The sequence below is a fragment of the Pristiophorus japonicus genome, chromosome 16 (genome assembly GCF_044704955.1).
Source record: "Pristiophorus japonicus isolate sPriJap1 chromosome 16, sPriJap1.hap1, whole genome shotgun sequence".
NCBI lineage: Eukaryota > Metazoa > Chordata > Chondrichthyes > Pristiophoridae > Pristiophorus > Pristiophorus japonicus.
Window position 1 is genome coordinate 54,029,165 of NC_091992.1, and position 24,600 is coordinate 54,053,764.

Genomic DNA, 24,600 nt, shown 5'->3' on the forward strand with positions numbered 1-24,600 from the left:
TACAGAACTTGGGAGGGGTGAGTCCATGGAGGGTGCAAATTTTAAATTCAAGGCATTGCCGGACCGGGAGCTAATGTAGGTGAGTAAGCATAGAGGTGATGGGTGAACAGGACAGTGCGAATTAGAATACGGCAGCAGATTTTCGGTGCAAAAGATATTTACAAGGATAATACCAGAACTGAGAGGTTATAATTATCAAGCAAGACTGAACAAGCTGGGTCTCTTTTCTCTCGTATTGTCTTTGGTCCATTCCCTAGCCATCTACCCCATCCCTCTCCCTAACAACTGTTTGAAGCTGAACCAGAATGTTTGCAACATTGGTGTTGTATTTGACCCTGAGACGAGCTTCTGACCACATGTCCACGCCATCACCAAGACCACCTATTTCCACCTCCGGAACATCGCTCGATTCTGCCCTTGCCTCAGCTCATCTGTTGCTGAAATTCTCATCCCTGTCTTTGTTACCTCTAGACTTGATTATTCCATTACTCTCCTGGCCGGCCTCCCATCTTCCACCCTCCATAAACTTAAGCTCATACAAAACTCTGCCACATGAATCCCAACTCGCACCAAGTCTAGTTCACACATCAACCCTGTAATTGCTGTCCTACATTGGCTCCCTGTCAAACAACGCCTCAATTTCAAAATTCACATCCTTGTTTTAAAATCCCTCGATGACCTTGCCCCTCCCTATTTCTGTAACCTCCTCCAGCCCTACAATGCCCGAGATCTCTGCGCTCCTCAAATCTGGCCTCTTGAACATTCCCAATTTTAATTGCTCCACCATTGGCGGCCATGCCTTCAGCTCTGGAAGGCCCGAAGTTCTGGAACTCCCTCCCCAAACCTCTCCACCTCTCTTTCCTCCTTCAAGACTCTCCTTAAAAGCTACCTCTCTTCTGCCCTAATATCTGCTGATGTGGCCCTGTGTCAAATTTTGTCTGATAACACTCTTGCGAAGTGCCTTGGGGTGTTTTACTACGTTAAAGGCACTATATAAATACAAGTTGTTATTAAGAATATATGAATTATGAGCAGGAGCAGGCCATTCAGCCCCTCGAGCCTGCTTCACCATTTAATTAGATCATGGTTGATTTTCTACCTCAATTCCACTTTCCTGCGCTATCCCCATATCCCTTGATTCCCTTAATATCCAAAAATCTATCGACCTCTGTCTTGAGTATATTCAACGACTGAGCCTCCACAGCCCTCTGAGTGAAGAAGTTCCTCCTCATCTCAGTCCTAAAAGCCCGACCTCTTATTCAGAGACTGTGACCCATGGTTTTAGATTCCTCAGTCAGAGGAAACATCTTCCCTGCATCTACCCTGTCAAGCCCTGTAAGAATTTTGTATGTTTCAATGAGATCACCTCTCATTCTTCTAAACTCTAGAGAAGAATGAGAGGTGATCTTATTGAAACGTATAATACTCTGAGTGGGCTTGACAGGGTAGAGGCAGAGAGGATGTTTCCTCCCGTGGGGGAATCTAGAACTAAGGGGCATAGTTTCAGATTAAGGGGTCACCCATTTAAAACGGAAATGAGGGGGAATTTCTTCTCTCAGAGGGTCGTGAATCTTTGGAATTCTCTACCCCAGAGAGCGGTGGAGGCTGGGTCATTGAATATATTTAAGGTGGAGATAGACAGATTTTTGAATGATAAGGGAGTCAGGGGTTATGGGGAGCGGGCAGGGAAATGGAGTTGAAGTGGAGCTTCGACACGGCAGGCGAGCCCCAGGTGGGCAGAGGAAATGCTTCAAGGACACCCTCAAAGCCTCCTTGACAAAGTGCAACCTACCCACCAACTCCTGGGAATCCCTGGGCCATGACTGCCCAAAGTCTAAGAGCATCCAGGAGGGCGCTGAGCACCTTGAGCCCCATCGCTGAGAACAAGCAGAAACCAAGCGTAGACAGCGGAAGGAGCGTGCGTCAACCCAGGCTCCCCAACCACTGTCTGCCCCACCTGTGACAGAGATTGTAGGTCCCACATTGAACTCCTCAGTCACCTGAGAACTCACTTTTAGAGTGGAAGCAAGTCATCCTCGATCTTCGGTCAGGCAGAGTCAGCATGGATTTATAAAGGGGAAATCATGCTTGACAAATTTGCTGGAGTTCTTCGAGGATGTAATGAACAGGGTGGGTAAAGGGGAACCAGTGGATGTGGTGTATTTGGACTTCCAGAAGGCATTTGACAAGGTGCCACATAAAAGGTTACTGCACAAGATAAAAATTCACGGGGTTGGTGGTAATATATTAGCATGGAGAGAGGCTAGTGGGGTGTCACAGGGATCAGTGCTGGGACCCCAACTATTTACAATCTATATTAACAACTTGGAAGAAGGGACTGAGTGTAACGTAGCCAAGTTTGCTGATGATACAAAGATGGGAGGAAAAGCAATGTGTGAGGAGGACACGAAAAATCTGCAAAAGGACATAGACAGGCTAAGTGAGTGGGCAAACATTTGGAAGATGGAGTATAATGTTGGAAAGTGTGAGGTGATGCACTTTGGCAGAAAAAAATCAAAGAACAAGTTATTATTTAAATGAAGAAAGATTGCAAATTGCATGAAACACAAAAGGGTAGTATGCAGGTACAGCAAGTGATCAGGAAGGCCAATGATATCTTGGCCTTTATTGCAAAGGGGATGGAGTATAAAAGCAGGGTAGTCTTACTACAGCTATATAAGGTATTAGTGAGGCCACACCTGGAATACTGACTGCAGTTTTGGATTCCATAGTTACGAAAGGATATACTTGCTTTGGAGGCAGTTCAAAGGAGGTTTACTAGGTTGATTCCGGAGATGAGGGGGTTGACTTATGAGGAAAGGTTGAGTGAGTAGGTTTGGCCTCTACTCATTGGAATTCAGAAGAATGAGAGGTGATCTTATCGAAATGTATAAGATTATGAGGGGGCTTGACGAGGTGGATGCAGAGAGGATGTTTCCACTGATGGGGAAGGGGGAGACTAGAACTAGAGGGCATGATCTTAGAATAAGGGGCCTCCCATTTAAAACAGAGATGAGGAGAAATTTCTTCTCTCAGAAGGTGGTAAATCTGTGGAATTCAATGCCTCAGAGAGCTGTGGAAGCTGGGACATTGAATAAAATTAAGACAGAAATAGACAGTTTCTTAAACGATAAGGGGATAAGGGGTTATGGGGAGTGGGCGGGGAAGTGGAGCTGAGTCCATGATCAGATCAGCCATGATCTTATTAAATGGCGGAGCAGGCTCGTGAGGCCGTATGGCCTACTCCTGTTCCTATTTCTCATGTTCTTGTCCTCGACTCCGAGGGATTGCCTATGATGATGATGGTGGAGTTGAGGCCAAGATCAGATCAGCCATGATCTTACTGAATGGTGAAGCAGGCTCGAGGGGTCAAATCATAGAATCATAGAAGTTTACAGCACAGAAGGAGGCCATTTCGGTGCATCATGTCCGCGCCGGCCAACAAGAGGCTATCCAGCCTAATCCCACTTTCCAGCCCTAGGTCCGTAGCCCTGCAGGTTACGGCACTTCAAGTGCACATCCAAGCACTTTTGAAATGTGGTGAGGGTTTCTGCCTCCAGCACCCTTTCAGGCAGTGAGTTCCAGACATCCACAACCCTCTGTGTGAAGAAATTTGCCCTCAAATCCCCTCTAAACCTTCTACCAATTACTTTAAAATTTATGCTCCCTGGTTATTGACCCCTCTGCTAAGGGAAAATGCCCTTTCTATCCACTATATCTAGGCCCCTCATAATTTTATACACTTCAATGAGGTCTCCCATCAGCCTCCTCTGTTCCAAGGAAAACAAACCCAGCCTATCCAATCTGTTCTCATAGCTCCTGCTCCTATTTCTTATGTTCTTATGGGAGCGGGCAGGGAAATGGAGTTGAGGCCAGGATCAGATCAGCCATGATCTTATTGAATGGCGGAGCAGGCTCGAGGGGCCAAATGGCCTACTCCTGCTCCTATTTCTTATATTCTTATGTTATGCCCTTATGTTAAGAAGGCATACGGAATGCTTGTCTTTATTGGCCGAGGCATAGAATATAAGAGCAAGGAGGTTATGCTTAAATTGTAAAATACTTTGGTGAGGCCACAGCTGGAGTACTGCGTGCAGTTCTGGTCGCCGTATTATAGGAAGGACGTGATTGCACGAGAGATGGGTGCAGAGGAGATTTACTAAGATGCTGCCTGGAATGGAGAATCTTAGTTATGCGGACAAATTGGATAGGCTGGGTTTGTTCTCATTGGAACAGAGGAGGTTGAGAGGAGACCTCATTGAGGTGTACAAAATATTGAGGGGTATGGACATAGTGGATAGTAAGAGTCTATTTCCATTGGTGGAGGGGTCTATTACGAGGGGGCATAGTTTTAAGGTGGTTGGTGGAAGGTTCAGAGGGGATTTGAGGGGAGGCTTCTTTACGCAGAGGGTTGTGTGGATCTGGAACTCGCTGACTGGAAACATAGAAACATAGAAAATAGGTGCAGGAGTAGGCCATTCAGCCCTTCGAGCCTGCACCACAATTCAATAAGATCATCGCTGATCATTCCCTCAGTACCCCTTTCTTGCTTTCTCTCCATATCCCTTGATCCCCTTAGCCGTAAGGGCCATATCTAACTCCCTCTTGAATATATCCAATGAACTGACATCAACAACTCTCTGCGGCAGGAAATTCCACAGGTTAAAAACTCTCTGAGTGAAGAAGTTTCTCTTCATCTCAATCCTAAATGGCCTACCCCTTATCCTAAGACTGTGTCCCCTGGTTCTGGACTTCCCCAACATCGGGAACATTCTACCTGCATCTAACCTGTCCCATCCCGTCAGAATCTTACATGTTTCTATGAGATCCCCTCTCATCCTTCTAAACTCCAATGTATGAAGGCCCAGTTGATCCAGTCTCTCCTCATATGTCAGTCCAGCCATCCCAGGAATCAGTCTGGTGAACCTTCGCTGCACTCCCTCAATAGCAAGAACGTCCTTCCTCAGATTACGAGACCAAAACTGAACACAATATTCCAGGTGAGGCCTCACCAAGGCCCTGTACAACTGCAGTAAGACCTCTCCTCTCCTATACTCAAATCCTCAGTGAAAAAGAAGGGCGGTAAGAGAAGGGATAACCAGCCGTGAATAACCAAGGAAATAAAGGAGAGTATCAAATTAAAAACCAATGCGTATAAGGTGGCCAAGGTTAGTGGGAAACTAGCAGATTGGGAAAATTTTAAACGACAGCAAAGAATGACTAAGAAAGCAATAAAGAAAGGAAAGATAGATTACGAAAGTAAACTTGCGCAAAACATAAAAACAGATAGTAAAAGCTTTTACCGATATATAAAACAGAAAAGAGTGACTAAAGTAAATGTTGGTCCCTTAGAAGATGAGAAGGGGGATTTAATAATGGGAAATGTGGAAATGGCTGAGACCTTAAACAATTATTTTGCTTCAGTCTTCACAGTGGAAGACACAAAAACCATGCCAAAAATTGCTGGTCACGGGAATGTGGGAAGGGAGGACCTTGAGATAATCACTATCACTAGGGGGGTAGTGCTGGACAGGCTAATGGGAGTCAAGGTAGACAAGTCCCCTGGTCCTGATGAAATGCATCCCAGGGTATTAAAAGAGATGGCGGAAGTTATAGCAGATGCATTCGTTATAATCTACCAAAATTCTCTGGACTCTGGGGAGGTACCATCGGATTGGAAAGCAGCTAATGTAATGCCTCTGTTTAAAAAAGGGGGCAGACAAAAGGCAGGTAACTATAGGCCGGTTAGTTTAACATCTGTAGTGGGGAAAATGCTTGAAGCTATCATTAAGGAAGAAATAGCGGGGCATCTAGATAGGAATAGTGCAATCAAGCAGACGCAACATGGATTCATGAAGGGGAAATCATGTTTAACTAATTTACTGGAATTCTTTAAGGATATAACGAGCATGGTGGATAGAGGTGTACCGATGGATGTGGTGTATTTAGATTTCCAAAAGGCATTCGATAAAGTGCCACACAAAAGGTTACTGCAGAAGATAAAGGTACGCGGAGTCAGAGAAAATGTATTAGCATGGATAGAGAATTGGCTGGCTAACAGAAAGCAGAGAGTCGGGATAAATGGGTCCTTTTCGGGTTGGAAATCGGTGGTTAGTGGTGTGCCACAGGGATCGGTGCTGGGACCACAACTGTTTACAATATACATAGATGACCTGTAAGAGGGGACAGAGTGTAGTGTAACAAAATTTGCAGATGACACAAAGATTAGTGGGAAAGCGGGTTGTGTAGAGGACACAGAGAGGTTGCAAAGAGATTTAGATAGGTTAAGCAAATGGGCTAAGGTTTGGCAGATGGAATACAATGTCGGAAAATGTGAGGTTATCCACCTTGGAAAAAAAAACAGTAAAAGGGGTTATGTTCTTATGTAGCCGTTAGGGCTGCTGACCAAGGGCCGTGCAACGCCGGCATGGACACGATGGGCTCTACTGGCCTCCTTCTGTGCTGTAAATTTCTATGTTTCTATGTTATGAACATGGACCTAATCTCCCCTGTTGTTATACACACCAATACTGTCCATTAATACTCAGACTATACCATCGGTACTGCCCTTTACACCAGCCCAACCTATTGTCGGGTTAGGTTGGGTTGGGTTAGATGGGAACAAAAGTTTCTTCAAGGTCTTGCTGAGCATGCGCGGTGGCGGACGTGGAGTCCAGCGAGTGAGGCACACCCCCTGGCGGCGGCGGCAAGCAGCAGGCCGAGGCGCGCGGCGGGGCAGACGGGAGCGCGCGCTGGGAGCAGGCAGGCTGGCCGCGGGAGAAGCCACGCCCCCCTCGCGCGGGAGGAGCAGGCGGTTAGGCAGCGGCTGGTGTCGCTCGCTCTCATCTCCCGAGTTGCAATGAGCTCCGAGCGGTCGGCGCCGGCCGGCTCCCCCGCGCCCCCGTGCTCGGAGCCCGAGGGCGGGTCCGCCGACTACCGTGACTGGGTCCGCCGCAGCTATCTGGAGCTGGTCTCCTCCAACCACCACTCGGTACAGGCGCTGTCCTGGAGGAAGCTCTACCTCAGCCGGGCCAAGCTCAAAGCGTCCAGCCGGACCTCGGCGCTGCTCTCCGGCTTCGCCATGGTGAGTCACCGGCCGCGCCCAGCATCACTGGGGGGCGCATTACAGCCACACCAACTCTGCACTGGGCTATGAGCACTGGGCATTGCATCAATGGGCATTGGGATATGGGCATTGCAGCAATGGGGCACTGGTATGGGCATTGCAGCAATGGGTACTGGGGTATGGGCATTGCTGCAATGGGGCACTGGTATGGGCATTGCATCAATGGGTACTGGGGTATGGGCATTGCATCAATGGGTACTGAGGTATGGGCATTGCAGCAATGGGCACTGGTGTAAGGTCATTTGCAGCAATGGGGCAATGGTGTATGGGTATTGCAGCAATTGGCACTGGTGTATGGGCATTGCAGCAATGGTGTATGGGCATTGCAGCAATGGGGCACTGATGTTTGGGCATTGTGGCAATGGGAAATGGGGTATGGACATTGCAGCAGTGGGGCACTGGTGTATGGGCAATGGGGCACTGGTGTATGGGCATTGCAGCAATAGGCACTGGTGTATGGGCATTGCAGCAATAGGCACTGGTGTATGGGCATTGCAGCAATGGGCACTGGTGTATGGGCATTGCAGCAATGGGCACTGGTGTATGGGCATTGCGGCAATGGTATATGGGCATTGCAGCAATGGGCATTGGTGTATGGGCATTGCAGCAATGATGTATGGGCATTGCAGCAATGGGGCACTGATGTATGGGTATTGCGGCAATGGTGTATGGGCATTGCAGCAATGGGCATTGGTGTATGGGCATTGTGGCAATGGGTATTGCAGCAATGGGTACTGAGGTAAGGTCATTGCAGCAATGGTGTATGGGTATTGCAGCAATTGGCACTGGTGTATGGGCATTGCAGCAATGATGTATGGGCATTGCAGCAATGGGGCACTGATGTATGGGTATTGTGGCAATGGGAAATGGGGTATGGACATTGCGGCAGTGGGGCACTGGTGTATGGGCAATGGGGTATGGACATTGCAGCAATGGGGCACTGGTGTATGGACATTGCAGCAATGGGGCACTGGTGTATGGGCATTGCAGCAATGGGGCACTGATGTATGGACATTGCAGCAATGGGGCACTGGTGTATGGGCATTGCAGCAATGGGGCACTGGTGTATGGGCATTGCAGCAATGGAGCACTGGTGTATGGGCATTGCAGCAGTGGGGCATTGGTGTATGGGCATTGCAGCAATGGTGTATGGGAATTGCAGCATGGTGTATGGGAATTGCAGCAATGGGGTATGGGCATTGCAGCAATGGGCACTGGTGTATGGGCATTGCGGCAGTGGGCATTGGTGTATGGGCATTGTGGCAATGGGTATTGCAGCAATGGGGCACTGGCGTATTGGCATTGCAACACTGGGCACTGGTGTATGGGCATTGCAGCAATGGGGCAATTCACATTATGGTTGAACAACACACTGATGGGTTTGGCAATAGCAGCAAATAAACTTATAATACCACAGTGCCTGTGTAATGTTATTTATTCAGTTATCAGTGTTATCCGATCACATCTCTGCCGTGCAGTCATAACTTCATAAGGAAAGGAAAAATACATTTTACTAAGTTTTTTGCATTTGAATTATGCAGCATAAATAATCAAGTAAAGTTGGAATTTAATGCTGAAAATGTAAATTTTCAGGTAATTTGAAGCGACTTTGAATTAAGAACAGACTGTAAATAAATTTGCTGATTTCTTCTAATATAAGCAAAGATATTAAGGGATAAGGGGCAAAGGCGGGTATATGGAGTTAGGACACTGATTAGCCATAATAATTGAATGGTGGAACAGTTTCGAGGGGCTAAATGGCCTACTCCTGCTCTTATGTTTCCATGATTGAAACAAAAGCAAAATATTGCAGATGCTGGATATCAGAAACCGAAGCAAAAATGCTAGGCAACACTCAGCAGGTCAGGCAACACCTGTGGAGAGAGGAAGGTAGAGTTAACGTTCCAGGTCGATGGCTTTTCGTCAGGAGTTGAGTGGGTTGACCCTACATGCTGCTCCCCACAGATGCTGCCTGACCTGAGTGTTTCCAGTGTTTTCTGGTTCTTCCATAAGGTCTTGTTGTGGCTTACGAAGTTTCACTGCCAGGAGACGAGTGATTTTTAGCTGCTCTTAGATTGTGGGGTGTTTTCGTGTTGCCACTTCCAAAGTGTGGGTCTGGCGCAGGCACGTCAAGGTTAATTTGGCAGAAGATTTAATTTCAAATCAAAATGGCTCTTCCTAATGGCTTGTCTCTGCACTCTGGCAGGTTTGTTCTAAGGTTGCCCGAGGACCACCATGTTGGGAGCTGATAGCACTAACACCCCACCGTAAATCAGTATCAGAACAGATTCAATCTCTGGCTGAGAGAGCAGGAGTTCAGACATTAGCTGAGTCATGTTGGCCCTCTACAACCCCATAATTGAGTACGATTGATCAGTTCCAAGCAAGTGAAAGATTTTGGTGACACGTCATTTTGTTGCGATCGTCACGCTAAATCATCACTTTTGCTGCCAGAAGTGCTAATTTTATTATGTGATTCTGTAGGCAGCAGGGCTGTAATTCAATCCACAAGCCACATATCACTCGCATGATTTATGACCTGAGAATAATTTGTTTGAAATATAGCCTTCATCTGAGTTTTAAGTGCATGTGCTTTAAGTACCCTGCTGCATTTTCAAAAATTTGGCAAGTAAATTATTCATTTGTGAATTTTTCTGTATCTTGGACATCAGAGGCCTGTTTCTGTGTACCTTGGATATCAACCAGCAGCTATTCTCCTTTTCTGATGGCCCGCTGACCACGGCAGTTTTCTGACCTGTAGCACCATGATCAAAATGTTAAACTGGTGGAAAAAGTACATTGTGTACATTGTACAAATTATTGGACATAAGTTATAAGAAAAAACTTGCATTTATATAGAGCCTTTCACACACACAGGAAATCCCAAAGCACTTTACAGCTAGTCGATCACTTTTGAAAGTCAGTCACTCTTGTAATGTCGACAAACAAGGCAGCCGATTTAAGCACAGTAAGGTCCTAAAAACAGCACTGTTGATGGCAATGCTTGAAGGATTAAGTGCCGTAACCTGCAGGGCTACGGACCAAGAGCTGGAAAGTGGGATTAGGCTGGATAGCCTCTTGTTGGCCGGCACGGACACGATGGGCCGAAATGGCCTCCTTCCATGCTGTAAACTTCTATGATTCTTCTATGATAACCGGTGTCCAGAACACCAGGGGAACTCCTCTGTTTCTCAAATAATGTCACAAATCTTTTGCATCCACTTGAGTGGCAGAATAAGACTTTGGTTTAACATCTCATCCAAAATCCAGTTCGCAGCACTAATTTCATCTTCAAGAGATGAATGTTTCATCTATCTAGTAGTAGTGATTAATTTCTGTAATGAATCGCAGCTCCTGTTAGGATAAAGGCCCAATAGACTAACGCATATACTTGTGAATAAAACCATAAAATCTACCGAATAAAGCTGTAAGAAACGGCCATATATAGTTACAGTGATATTTCACTGCTCAAAGTTCCATTTGCAAAACTAAGAAATCCTCCTATAAGACCACGGCAAGGGTGAACGTTACGAAGCTTCTGTCCACCAAACGTCACATCCTCATGTCAGCTGGAGTTCACAAAAACATTTTCTCTCTCTTTTTAATTTCAACCAACACGTTCCTATCTGTTAATGCTCTGCTCCTCCAGCTCTGAGATATTTAAGTGGTGGCATTCTCTCCAGACCCCTACTGCTGACTTTAAATCTCCTTTTTAATCCTCTGGGCAGACTCGGCTTTTAAATCGCCCCCTTGCATCTATCCTGCTGGGTTGTTTCCAGTTTTAAAACCGCAGCAGGTTGAGATCTGTGGCGAAAGTAGCATTTAGATATTGCAGCAATGGAGGGACTGAGTGGGGAAAGAGCTGACTAACCCTCTGATAGCGATGTACTATGTGGAGCCGCTGGATTCAGCACTGAGAGAAAAGAAACCTGAGAGAGCGTTTCATCGGTGTCTAAGATGATTTCACCCCTCCTCTGATAATCTAAAGACCTGAATTTCTAATTTAGTATGGGAGTACATGCAGTAGAAATAGTATATTGTGGAGGAGGACTTAAGTAGTTAAATTTATGGAGAAAATGTTTATGATAGTAATTTGATGAGCGTTACTGTCTATTAGTAGTTGTCCTACATTCCGCCCACCCTTGGATCTCAAACGCAGAACTGCTGAGTTTCCATGTTGATTTATTCTCCTTCTAGCGACATGCTTGGAGCAGATTCAATTGGGATACTTGCTGTATTAATCCTCAAACCGAAGCCAAAAGCAAGGTATTTGAGTGAAATGGGGACGCAAAAGAGAACTGTAAACAGCACATAGAATGAGGTTGAGTGCAGTGAGGAATAGTAACAGAATTACTGGAGAAATAAGAAACGTCACAGAGGGGAAATCAACTGGGAACCGTTTCCAGGCAGTGGGCTAAGAGAGAATAATGGGTCACACAGATTGTGATGACGTGGAGTAGTTTCAGCTTCACATCAGTGCAAACTACTGTAAGTCCGGTTGGTTGTGCGAAATGAATTTAGGCAAACACCAGGGTTGTGTAATGATAATTTGAGGTCACACCCTCTGCCAACAATTTCAACACTTAGTCAGCTGTAGCGTGCAAATCTTTCTTCTGTTTCCTCATCTTGAACAATATATACACTTAATTATTTAGCTGTGTTTTTTCAGTACCAACGTTTATTGTCTTGCATTTCTCTATTAGTTGGTATTTGCCATTCGGTATCTGGTTACATAAGACTCTAAAATGCTGATCATTTATACTTGCCACCAGATGCTCTTTAGAAGCCACCTTGTGAGGTGAATCTCTGGAGGTGCCAGTGTCACTTCATTGTATTACAATGGGCTAGTGGACATCACACAGGTAGCACCCTAATCAATTATTAACTATGCTTGCAGCAGAGGTACTAGGTCCCAGAGCATCCTGCTTGTCATTACAGCTCCGCTGCGGGTAAAAATTCTGATTATCGTCAAGAATAGTCATTCCATTTTACAACTTCCGCAACCATCTTGTTCTTTTCTTCTGTTATTTTTTTCATTTTTTTGTCGCAATTCCTCTTACTCAATGTTATTTTTCTCTACTCTGCATTAATTCATCCTTTATGGGCCAGTTTATGCGAAAGATTTATTGAACTCTCCCAAAATCTAGATATTGGGGTAGGAGAAGCTGTTGACCTAAAAGTAATTAATTTTTTTTTTAAATTGCAGTCTATGAAATGAACATATTTAGTAGCTAGTTGACTATGGACGCAGGGGAACATAAACTTCCTTTGTGAGTCTCTTCCTATCGCAGTGCCCATCTCCCATGCTCTAATGCTTTGGTTTATTTCTCCTAGTCTTCCACTCTCTGTCTCCCTTCTTGTCTCCTTTTATGGCTCTGTGACACTTTTTCTTCTCTACTCTCTATAAATCTGGGTCTGAAACAAGATTTTCTGTCACCGTCTTTCTGTAAGTCTGTCCTTCCTCCAACTCTCTTCTATATGCATCCCTCTCTGTGTATATAACATACAGTTTGTGTATCACTCTATCTGTCTCTATTTTCTCTGTCTCTCTGTCTTTCTCTATATGCCTGTCACAGAGTTCCTTCTCTCATGTTGTGCCTTGTTTTTTACCTTTAGGATTTGCTTTGCATCTTTTTCTTTCTTTCTTTCTGGCCTTTTACTCTTTTGACTTTCGCCGTATTCATTTCTAATTTGCTAAAGCACAGATCCACAGCTGAGCTTGAAAGGGAGTTATGCTTAGGGTTGGAGCTGGCAGAGAGAGGTGCGAGACTCAGCCAGTCAGGACCTGGCTGTACGCAGAAAAAAATAATTTAAAAAGATCTTCAAATACTGAAAATAAAAAGGTAAAAATTCAGGTGAACTAGATAATGAACTAGGGAATTTGAATAACTGGGAAGGATGAACGTAAAGTTAAAAATAAAGAATAATGGCTGCCTTTGTCTTGAGTTGTCAGCAGGGCTCAGTTGGTAATATTTCCATCTCTGGATCAGAAGGTTCAAACCACCTACTGTTGGAAATAGCCAAGTTTAAGGCTATCTCTGGTCACTTTAATAATCAGCATTGACAAAACCAATCTGGTGAATATATTTTGTTTAATCAGAGTTTAAGATGGAATATAACACATTAGTTATACAGCAAAAACATACGACCGTGACAAGTGGTTGATACCGATACCGATCGGACAAGCTGCTGGCGCACAAGAGCAGTTCTCTGGCTTGCAGTCTTTTTCTCTTTGTCTAGAGCTTCTTTCGGTAAAGCATGGCCAGCCCAACTTTCCCTTGCACCGTTTTGAGAACAACGTTGAGAAAGGTACATATGTTCTCTTTTTTAGGGGTGGGCCTGACATGGGATATTGACAAGAACTTTTGATCTGTAGAGGTTTCTCTAAAAATTTGCTATCCAATACCGTATCGTGTTCTTTGTCTTGATTCTTGTGTCAAAGCTCGCCCTAAGGATTTTAGCCACATGTCTTGTTATACCTTCCCAGGATTCATTCTTTGAAATTCGCACCTTATCTCTTTCGTCCGGAGCCTGCCTTTGATGCCATGAGGCTGAAGCCAGAAACCTGTTCGCTTCAGAGTGTTACCTCCTTTATGACGTAACAAATGTTTAACACATTGTCTTAAAGATACATAAACAAAGTTGAAGTCTTAACTTGAAAACAACAGATAATGGCTGTCATACTGCAGAATGCTATAACATCTCAGCAGGGTACCAAAACATCAGCATTTCTAAGCAACTAATATCAGTCTAAGGAGACATTTTGTCTCCAATTCAAAACAATGATTTAAACACAACATTCTTCGTATCAATTTTATACATTTTGAACCCCTGATTTCTAACACGACCCAGGAATTGAACACATGATCAAGGCTGACATATCAGAGCAGGACCAAGCAGGTGCTTCATTGCTGAGAGTGCCATTCTCTAAATGAGATGTTAAACTAAAGTGCTGTCTACAGAATCAGATGGATATTTAAAAGTCTGTAATGCTAATCAAAGAACAAGTAGTTTTCCAGAAAGTTTTGGCCAACATTCTTCCCTCAACCAATAGCACCCAAAGCAGATTAATTTAGTCATTTGTTGCTGTTTGAGACCTGTGTGTGCAAAATTGCTGCTATATTTGCCTATACCTGTATAACAACAGTGTCACTGGATTGTAATGTCATCCATTGTGGAGTGCAATGCAATGTTTCTGAGAAATGTAATATAAAATGCCTTTTGCATTTAGACTTTTTGTGAAATTGATTTTTGGGGTGTGGTTGGTAGCTGTGTAAAAATGCTGGAGGCGATTTACAGTACGTTCTCACATACAAAACTTTTATAGGTGAGCCCACATGAATTTGGAGGATATGTTGCCTTGTAAGGATAGGGAGTAGGTTTTGTTCCCCTTTAATACAATTCCCTTTTGCATAACTGGTTGCCTGATTTATCACAGCTCAATAACACAAGATAGCAAAAGGCATTCATTCAGTGCACAGTGCACTAGGAAGCCACTGCTTAAAAAATGAATATTCACTTCATACAGCTGCCAGCAACGAATGTAAAACACATTTTATACCAGCAACCATCAGCATTACATTAGTACCAAAAAACTACTACAGTCAGCCTGCTCTTAATTCAAAGATAATTCAAATTGTCTGATAGATCACATTTTTGGCACTAGATTCCCACTTTGTTATTTACATCGCTTATTGGATTATTTAGTTTCCCCCATTGCAAAAAAAGACTTCAAATTATCAGGTATAGACTGGATGGGAACCCGAAATTATATGTCAGATTTTTCTAATTTTATTCATCTGTTTTGCACGATGTACCCATCAAAATATGACAATGAAATATAGCTCCAACAAATACACAGATTTGTGCACACTTTTGCCAACCTTCATTATCTTGTTGAACTGAAGACTCTCCCACTCCAACTCATTCTTTCCCAGGTCCTCAAAGCTGTGGAGTGCCGTATCTGTCCCAATGTTCCCTCCTTCCTACAGTCTACAGGTTTCTAAATTGCAAGTTTTGTGTCGCCTAATCGTCATTTGATTATTCTGAATTGCCTCGTCTTCTCTCCTACTCCTGTCACACCGAGTATGGACTTTGACTCTTCACTAAACTTTTTCACTAAAAGAATACATATAAATCCAATGAGTTTGGAGCTATTGTGGGCTCTGATGCACACTTGATACTTCATATTCGTATTTTTCTGAGGAATCATAGAAGGTTTTAATTTATGTGCAAGGTAAGTATTTTGATAGCTCTACAACAACTACTCACTTTCTTGCCATATCCTCAATCCCTTGTCTTCACATCGAATTACCCCTTAAACCCATTTGTACTGCCCACTTCAGTGGTTTTTCATGGTAGCCTATTCCTCAAGTCTATTACTTCAAGTAAAAGATCAATTTCATCACCTTACACTTCCTAATTTACTAAAGAAAACAATCTCAAATTTCTTTATCTTTCTTTGTAACTTACTTTTATAACTTTACCTTACCTTTTGGACTGTCAATCAATGGCTTAGTTTGTAGTACCCTCGCCTGAGTCAGAAGGTTGTGGTTCAAGTCCCTCTCCAAGACTTGAGCACAACCATCTAGTGCAGTGCTGAGGGAGTGTCGGAGGTGCCATCTTTCGGATGAGATATTAAACTGAGGCCCCGTCTGCGCTCTCGGGTGGATGTAAAAGATCCCATGGCACTATTTTGAAGAAGAACAGAGGAGATCTCCCCGGCGCCCTGGCCAATATTTATTCCTTAACCAACATCACTAAAACAGATTATCTGGTCATTATCACATTGCTGTTTGTGGGAGCTTGCTGTGCGCAAATTGGCTGCCACGTTCCTACATTACAACAGTGACTACACTCTAAAAGTACTTCATTGGCTGAAATGCGCTTTGGGACGTCCAGTGATCGTGAAAGACACTATAGAAATGCCTGCCTGTCTGTCTTCAATTGCCCTTTCAATACTGTCTTGTTAGAAACAGATAATGCTGGAATTGCACAGGTCAGTCAGTGTTTGAAAGAGAAAAGGTAGGTTAATGTTTTTGGTACAAGAAGCTCTGCAATTGGAATGTTAAGCTGTAAAGTTGACCCCAATATTGATTTGAGTTCTCAAATGTAATTTGCAGCTACAGCATCAGTGAAAACACATGCTCCATTGCACTCTTACGTATGTACCTTACGGACCTGACCTCGTTCGGACCTGACCCAACCAATGTTACTTTGCCACTTTTCTCCTTCTCGTCCACTGAAAGTGTTGACACATGCTGGGTACAGTTCCATAGGAACGAGAAGCACTAGAACATTTCTGTTTTTACTTGATTTACAGCATTTGCAGTTTTTCATTTTTATTTTACGGACTTTTAAAAAAAAAATGGAGCATTTGGGTGCAGATGAGTCAAGGTAATATGTCCTTACTATACAGTACAAATGCACACGAGGCCCAAACTAGAGAGAAGGTCACTCTGTGACCAGTCCTTTATTAGCCAGCACTGACGTGGAGAAGATGGGTGGAGCTTCCCCTTTTATACCTGAAAGTCCAGGTTAGGAGTGTCTCTCACAAATTCACCACCTAGTGGTCAGTGTTCTCACGGTGTACAACTTAGGTCAGTTTATACATGAATTACACAGACAGTTGAATACATGACACAAGGGGTTTGTGACGAGCTATTCGCAGTTTATGTTTCAATCAATCATCACCATTTCCAGCTAAGTAAAATAGTTATCACTGACGGTGTCATGACAGAGGGTCCAGTTTTGTTTTTAAATCTAAAGAACAGAATAACTTGTACATAGAAAATAGGTCCAGGAGTAGGCCATTCGGCCCTTCGAGCCTGCACCACCATTCATGGCTGATCATTCACCTCAGTACTCTTTCCTGCTTTCTTTCCATACCCCTTGATCCCTTTAGCAGTAAGGGCCATATCTAGCTCCCTCTTGAATATATCCACCGAACTGGCATCAACAACTCTCTGCGGTGGAGAATTCCACAGGTTAACAACTCTGAGTGAAGAAGTTTCTCCTCATCTCAGTCCTAAATGGCTTACCCCTTATCCTTGGACTGTGTCCCCTGGTTCTGGACTTCCCCAACATCGGGAACATTCTTCCTGCATCTAACCTGTCCAGTCCTGTCAGTATTTTATATGTTTCTATGAGATCCCCCCCTCATTCTTCTAAACTCCAGTGAACGCAGGCCCAGTCGATCCAGTCTCTCCTCATATGTCAGTCCTGCCATCCCTGGAATCAATCTGGTGAATCTTCGCTGCACTCCCTCAAAAGCAAGAACGTCCTTCCTCAGATTAGGAGACCAAAACTGAACACAGTATTCCAGGTGAGGCCTCACCAAGCCCCTGTATAACTGCAGTAAGACACCTGCTCCTATACTTAAATCCCCTAGCTATGAAGGCCAACATGACATTTGCCGCCTTCACCGCCTGCTGTACCTGCATGCCAACTTTCAATGACTGATGTACCATGATACCCAGGTCTCGTTGCACCTCCCCTTTTCCTAATCTGCCGCCATTTAGATTATCTGCCCTAGTGTTTTTGCCACCAAAGTGGATAACCTCACATTTATCCACATTATACTGCATCTGCCATGCATTTGCCCACTCATCTAACCTATCCAAGTCACCCTGCAGCCTCTTAGCATCCTCCTAGCAGCTCACACCGCCACCCAGCTTAGAGTCATCTGCAAACTTGGAGATATTACTCAATTCTTTCATCTAACTCTAGTTACTGCCTGCCATTCTGAAAAGGACCTGTTTATCCCGACTCTTTGCTTCCTGTCTGCCAGCCAGTTCTCTATCCATGTCAATACATTACCCTCAATACCATGTGCTTTAATTTTGCACACCAATCTCTTGTGTGGGATCTTATCAAAAGCCTTTTGAAAGTCCAAATACACCACATCCACTGGTTTTCCGCTGTTCACTCTACTAGTTATATCCTCAAAAAATTCTAGAAGATTAGTCAAGCATGATTTTCCTTTCATAAATCCATGCTGACTTGGACCGGTCCTGTCACTGCTTTCCAAATGCGCTGCTATTTCATCTTTAATAATTGATTCCAACATTTTCCCCACCACTGATGTCAGGCTATAATTCCCCGTTTTCTCTTTCCCTCCTTTCTTAAAAAGTGGTGTTACATTAGCTACCCTCCAGTCCATAGGAACTGATCCAGAGTCGATAGACTGCTGGAAAATGATCACCAATGCATCCAGTATTTCTAGGGCCACTTCTTTAAGTACTCTGGGAAGCAGACTATCAGGCCCTGGGATTTATCGCCCTTCAATCCCATCAATTAGGGCAGTGAAGGCTCGGTGAGTGAGTTATTGCGCTGTAGATAGGGCAGTGAAGACTCTGTGGGTGATTATTGTGCTGTAGATCGGGCAGTGAAGGCTCTGGGTGATTATTGTGTTGTAGATCAGGCAGTGAAGGCTCTGTGATTATTGTGTTGTAGATCGGACAGTGAAGACTCTGTGGGTGATTATTGTGCTGTAGATCGGGCAGTGAAAGCTCTGGGTGAGTTGTGCTGTAGATCGGGCAGTGAAGGCTCTGTGGGTGATTATTGTGCTGTAGATCGGGCAATGAAGACTCTGGGGGAGTTGTGCTGTAGATCGGGCAGTGAAGGCTCTGTGGATGATTATTGTGCTGTAGATCGGGCAGTGAAGACTCTGGGGGAGTTGTGCTGTAGATCGGGCAATGAAGGCTCTGGGTGATTATTGTGCTGTAAATCGGGCAGTGAAGACTCTGGGGGAGTTGTGCTGTAGATCGGGCAAAGAAGGCTCTGGGTGATTATTGTGCTGTAGATCGGGCAGTGAAGACTCTGGGGGAGTTGTTGTGCTGTAGATCGGGCAGTGAAGGCTCTGGGTGATTATTGTGCTGTAGATCGGGCAATAAAGACTCTGGGTGAGTTGTGTTGTAGATCGGGCAGTGAAAGCTCTGTGGGTGATTATTGTGCTGTAGATCGGGCAGTGAAAGCTCTGGGTGAGTTGTGTTGTAGATCGGGCAGTGAAAGCTCTGTGGGTGATTATTGTGCTGTAGATCGGGCAGTGAAGGCTCTGTGGGTGATTATTGTGCTGTAGATCGGGCAGTGAAGGCTCTGGGGGAGTTGTTGTGCTGTAGATCGGGCAATAAAGACTCTGGGTGATTATTGTGTTGTAGATTGGGCAGTGAAGGCTCTGGGTGAGTTGTGCTGTAGATCGGGCAGTGAAGACTCTGGGGGAGTTGTTGTGCTGTAGATCAGGCAGTGAAGGCTCTGTGGGTGATTATTGTGCTGTAGATCGGGCAGTGAAGACTCTGGGTTAGTTGTGCTGTAGATCGGGCAGTGAAGGCTCTGTGGGTGATTATTGTGCTGTAGATCGGGCAGTGAAGACTCTGGGTTAGTTGTGCTGTAGATCGGGCAGTGAAAGCTATGGGTGATTATTGTGCTGTAGGTCGGGCAATGAAGGCTCTGGGTGATTATTGTGCTGTAGATAGGACAGCGGAGGTCCTGTGGATGAGTAGTTGCACTGTAGATGGAGCAGCCGAATCCCTGTAGATGAGCTGCTCTACTAGCAGCAGTGATAGATGTGCAGTTCACCCTAGTGTTACACTGCTCCAAATGTCCCAAGTTTGGAAGGACAGGATCTATACTTGTTCTGTGGGATGATTCCATTTGTGGACATTGCATGGAATTTTTACACCCCACTATTGTAATTACCTTAACATGTCAACACTTGATGGAAACCATACAGATTATGTGGAATCTTTTCAGAGTAAAAATATCAAGTGCAATGTAATCACTGCCAATCTTCGAACTACAGACAGCTGGTACAAGAGAGGAACATCCATTGCAGCTGCTGCTAAGAGCTGGTGATTTTATTATGCATGCACAATTTTCTGTATAGTTGCTGAGATGTGTTTGCAGTAAGTACGAGCTGTGGGAAACAATTAACAGGTTTGTTTTCCCTCTGAAGCTGCAAGCCGAGATTCAGATATTGGGCTGTACAAGTGACAGCTGCCATTTTTATTATACTTGGCCCTTGTACTTTTAAATAAAGTCACACTAACTTCCTTCATCCCTCCCCTCCAACTTGAAAAACATGAGCATGAAGGTGCAGCAGACTCAAATGCTGGAGTTTTCTTATGTCTGGCATCTCCCCACCCTCTCAAACGGAATATGGTTCTGCGGGCCTCAGCTAGCTTTTGATACTTTGATGTGGCTTTTTTTCATCTATTAGTTATCCATTGGGTTCCCCGGGCAACCTCAGGGCAGTAAAGCAAAAGAATGAACAGAATTGTGCGATGGAGCAGTTTGTATTTTTCAGCAAAAGTCATGAAACAGACAAAATCGAAGTCTTGACAGTCAAGGTTTCTTTAAAATGTTTAAACCAAATGTCTCTTCGTTGTTCTGTGTAAATGGATTTGATAATTAAACAAACAATATTTCATGATATGGTTACTGTTCCAGCTGTTTTCCAACACCTATTTTCTCATATCATTGGCTTAACAACAATTTCAGTAAGGCCAGGTCTCCTATATTTCCCACTATATTGAAATTGGTCCGGCTAAGGCCTGATGACTAACCCTGTTCGTGATAAGTAATTTACCAGAAAAATATGTAGGATCTTCATTTGTCATTTTGGATAATGGAAACCATTGCACAGTTAGGCCACTTTTTATAGACTAAACCAGTGACCATATTTAGTTGCAATGAAAAATGATTGACAGATGCAAGCCAACATAGGCAAGGGACTATATACAGCTCAGTCAGTAATTTGCATACAAATTGGCCTCTGTTTAAAAAGTCAGTCGTTCTTCCAGTTTATCTGGTGGTACGTAATGCTGTTTATTGAGGACTAAGTAACTTCCATATAAATAATGACAAAGAGGAACAGCAGACTATTTTTTTAAACTAGAAATGCCGAAGTTATGAGGTGCCAGCCATGGCTCAGTGGTTATCACTTTCACCTCTGACTCGGAAAGTCGTGGGTTCAAGTATTACTCCAGGGATTTGAGCACGCAATCTAGTCTGACGCGTAGTACTGAGGAAGTGCTGCACTGCTGGAGGTGATCTCTTTCGGATGAGACGCAAAACTGAGGCCCTCTTAGCTGCACATAAAAGATCCACGGCACGATTCAAAGATGCGCAGGGGAGTTCTCACCAGTGTCCTGATCAATATTTATCCCTAAACTAATGCCTAATTATTGCATTGCTGTTTATGGAACTTTGCTGTGTGCAAATAGGCTGTCTTGTTTCCTATATTATAACAGTGATTACACTTCAAAAATATTTCATTGGCTGTAAAGCACTTTGGGGAGTCCTGAGGTTGTGAAAGGCGCTATATAAATGCAAGTTCTTTTTTTAAAAGATGTATTTCCTTTTAAGTTCAAGCTATCTGAAACAGTTGGGAAACAAAAATGTTGAGCCTTTAGACCTTGGTAGAGTAGGATAGTGGCTTGAAACTGCCAGCTTCCCTGTCATAGCAGCCTTCTCATTTTTAAAAGTAACAATCGGAAATTACATTTTCTTCAGACTTATTGCGTCAATTGACATTTTAATCAAGCTGCTTTCTTCTTCATGAAGGCAAATCCTGCCTTTTCATGCAGCTGGAATGTAGCTGCTTCATGATTAGGAAACTTGAGTGAAAAGATAAGCCTCTGTTTTAATCTATTGAAATTTGAACTGCACAAAAATAAAGACAAATCCTATTTCTGTTAAATGTAACTTTTTAATAAATATTTCATATTGCTGCAACTTTCATTTCAATTGGATGCACCTTGGTTTAGATCACTGCTACTCCATTGCATAAGACTAATGTGCTGCACCTTCCTCATGTTGTTTTTCTGTTTGTGAAACTTGGTTAGGGAAATTGGCAAGGATTTGGGCAGTTACCGCAGCTTAAAATGAATTGTGACATACGCAATCACGCTACTTGCTGGAGTTCACTGCTGTGATGTCATTAAATTCTGGGTTTTCTTGCATAACTACTTGCTGAAGCAGGGAACGTTAAGTAGAGGTGGGACTGTTCAAAAAATTTGAAAGGATAAATAATGAAAGATTACTTCCACTGATCAGTGAGTCAGTAACAAGGGGACGCAAACTCAGGAGTAATTGTCTAAGCAATGATGGGGAGGTTAGAAATTATTTTTTTCATGAGATATTAAAGTAGTTATTGAAATCAAACCACTCGAGATTTTAAAAGGGAGTTAAATAAACACTTGAAGAAAAACATTAAAGGGGATGGAAAAGAGCAGGGAGATTGGGTTAGAGTAGATTCAGTGGCAATTGCTAAATGGCTTCCTGTGTTTCTAAGATTTTATGTGGCTATGTTTAGCATGTATTTTTGTATCATTTTTATACAGAAACCATTTTATATGGTTGCGATTAGAATTCTGTTCTGATTTTCCATCTAGATTCATGAACCCAGGCCGCCTTCATCAAAGAATTGTGAACCTGTGGAATTCTCTACCACAGAGAGTTGTTGAGGCCAGTTCGTTAGATATATTCAAGAGGGAGTTAGATATGGCCCTTACGGCTAAAGGGATCAAGGAGTATGGAGAGAAAGCAGGAATGGGGTACTAAAGTTGAAAAAATGATCAGCCATGATCATATATATTCAAAAGGGAGTTAGATGAAGTCCTTACTACTAGGGGGATCAAGGGGTATGGCGAGAAAGTGGGAAGGGGGTACTGAGGTTGCATGTTCAGCCATGAACTCATTGAATGGCGGTGCAGGCTCGAAGGGCCGAATGGCCTACTCCACCTATTTTCTATGTTTCTATATTGAATGACGGTGCAGGCTTGAAGGGCCGAATGGCCTGCTCCTGCACCTATTTTCTATGTTTCTATGTATCTCTCTGACTAAAATTGTTGATCAGGAGATCATTTTTGTTTCATGGAATCATCTGGTTCAGGGAATCAGGACATATGGAATTGCAGCAATTCTGTACCCATTGGCCTTTACCCATTGAGCCATCCGAGGAGCTCACTGTTGCTTGCAATTCCCCCTCTGCAGTGGGATGCTCCATTTAGTGTTTCACACTTGCCAAAATGCACGCTTTCTCTTAACGGAGTCAAGTTTGAGAGGTGAGATGGGCTCAAGCATTTTCTGTGCAGCTTGATGTGGTCTCTGTCATTCGCTGGTACTGTAAACACATTTGTACTCACAGTAATAGTGATAGATATATTAAACAGGAAATCCTACCAGGAAATCCTCCTGTCACTGAGTATAACTGTAAATAGAGTGAACGGAAGGAGGGTTTGTGCAAGCAATTATTTTCATATACTGAAGATGCTGAGAGTAGATATTGGATGGATAAATCCTATCTCGTACTTTGGGTTATTAAACTCATCAAGAACTGACAAAGTTCTCTCAGTGAGGCAGCTGAGGTTGAGCAGCAAGATGGGCCTGGGAAGTTTCTCTTCACTGTTCCACCTCGTCCCCCTCTCCCAAAAATGGGCATCATAGGAAAATCTAGATTTATATATGTTTAGAAATCCGTGCTCAGCTTCATTAATAGCAGAAGATAAACTGTAGATCTTAATAGCGATGAAGCATCGTATTAAAGGAACAGCTGTGAGAAACAGTGGCAAAAGTTACACCTCTTCTCCAATTCAGGGGGTTCGACTTCTCAATGACTGCATCAGGCTTAATCTCGTCATGCATGACCTCGGTATCGTTTTCAACAGAGTTCAGCTTTACACTCTACATCTGGTCCTGTTGGCAAGATTACCTCTGGAGCATTGCTCATCTATGTTCCCACCTCCCTTGCAGCTACTAAAAACCTAATCAAAGCTTTGATCATCTCAAGGATTGAGTTGCCCAACTTTCTACTAATTTCTGCCTGTAACTTTCACAAACTCCAACTCATTCCAAATTCCGTAGCCCATGTCTTATGCTGCACACCCATCGCTTTGTCCCTGCCAAGATCCACTGATCACTCCCTCAGCAAGCCAACTTCAAAATCCTCGTCCTCATTTTCAGACCCCTCCATGGCCTTGCCCCATGCTGCTCGAGTGATCTGCAGTTTTGCGTCACCAACTGGTAACTCCCGCTCCCCCGATACCAGATTACTGCTTATTCCCTGCTTCTTCCAGCTTTGAAGACTGTTCTTTCAGTCAATCTGTCCTTGCCCTTTGGAACTCACAACCTACCTTCAAAAGCATTTGACCATGTGTTAGGGCTTCCCCCCTCCCCAAAATATTTTTTTATTTATCTTGGACTGTGCCCCCTATTTTGCATCTTGAGTGCTCTAAAACATTTTCTTCACATGATGAGTGCTATACAAATGCAATGGGGAAAATGCTGATGAGCAGTATTTCCATGTTAGTGGTGCTCTGTACAGTACAGTGTGCCTTCCCGGTTTTGCGATTTCTCATTAATAATTGTCCAACACAAGCAGCTTATTAGGCATATATGTATTTGGCATCGGATGAGCAATGAGATAACAGTACACATCCTGGAACTCGATGATTCATTTAAACAGATAAATCCTG

General features: G+C 43.8%; 1 protein-coding gene across 1 annotated transcript in view; it reads left to right on the plus strand.

The window, feature by feature from the left end:
* Positions 1-6,784: 6,784 nt before the first annotated feature.
* orai2 (ORAI calcium release-activated calcium modulator 2) overlaps positions 6,785-24,600 on the plus strand; it is a 52,887-nt gene continuing 35,071 nt past the window's right edge. The window contains exon 1 of the mRNA XM_070857336.1: positions 6,785-7,084. Coding sequence (XP_070713437.1) covers positions 6,860-7,084 — 225 coding nt within the window. The 5' untranslated portion in view covers positions 6,785-6,859. The remainder of the gene's footprint in view (positions 7,085-24,600) is intronic.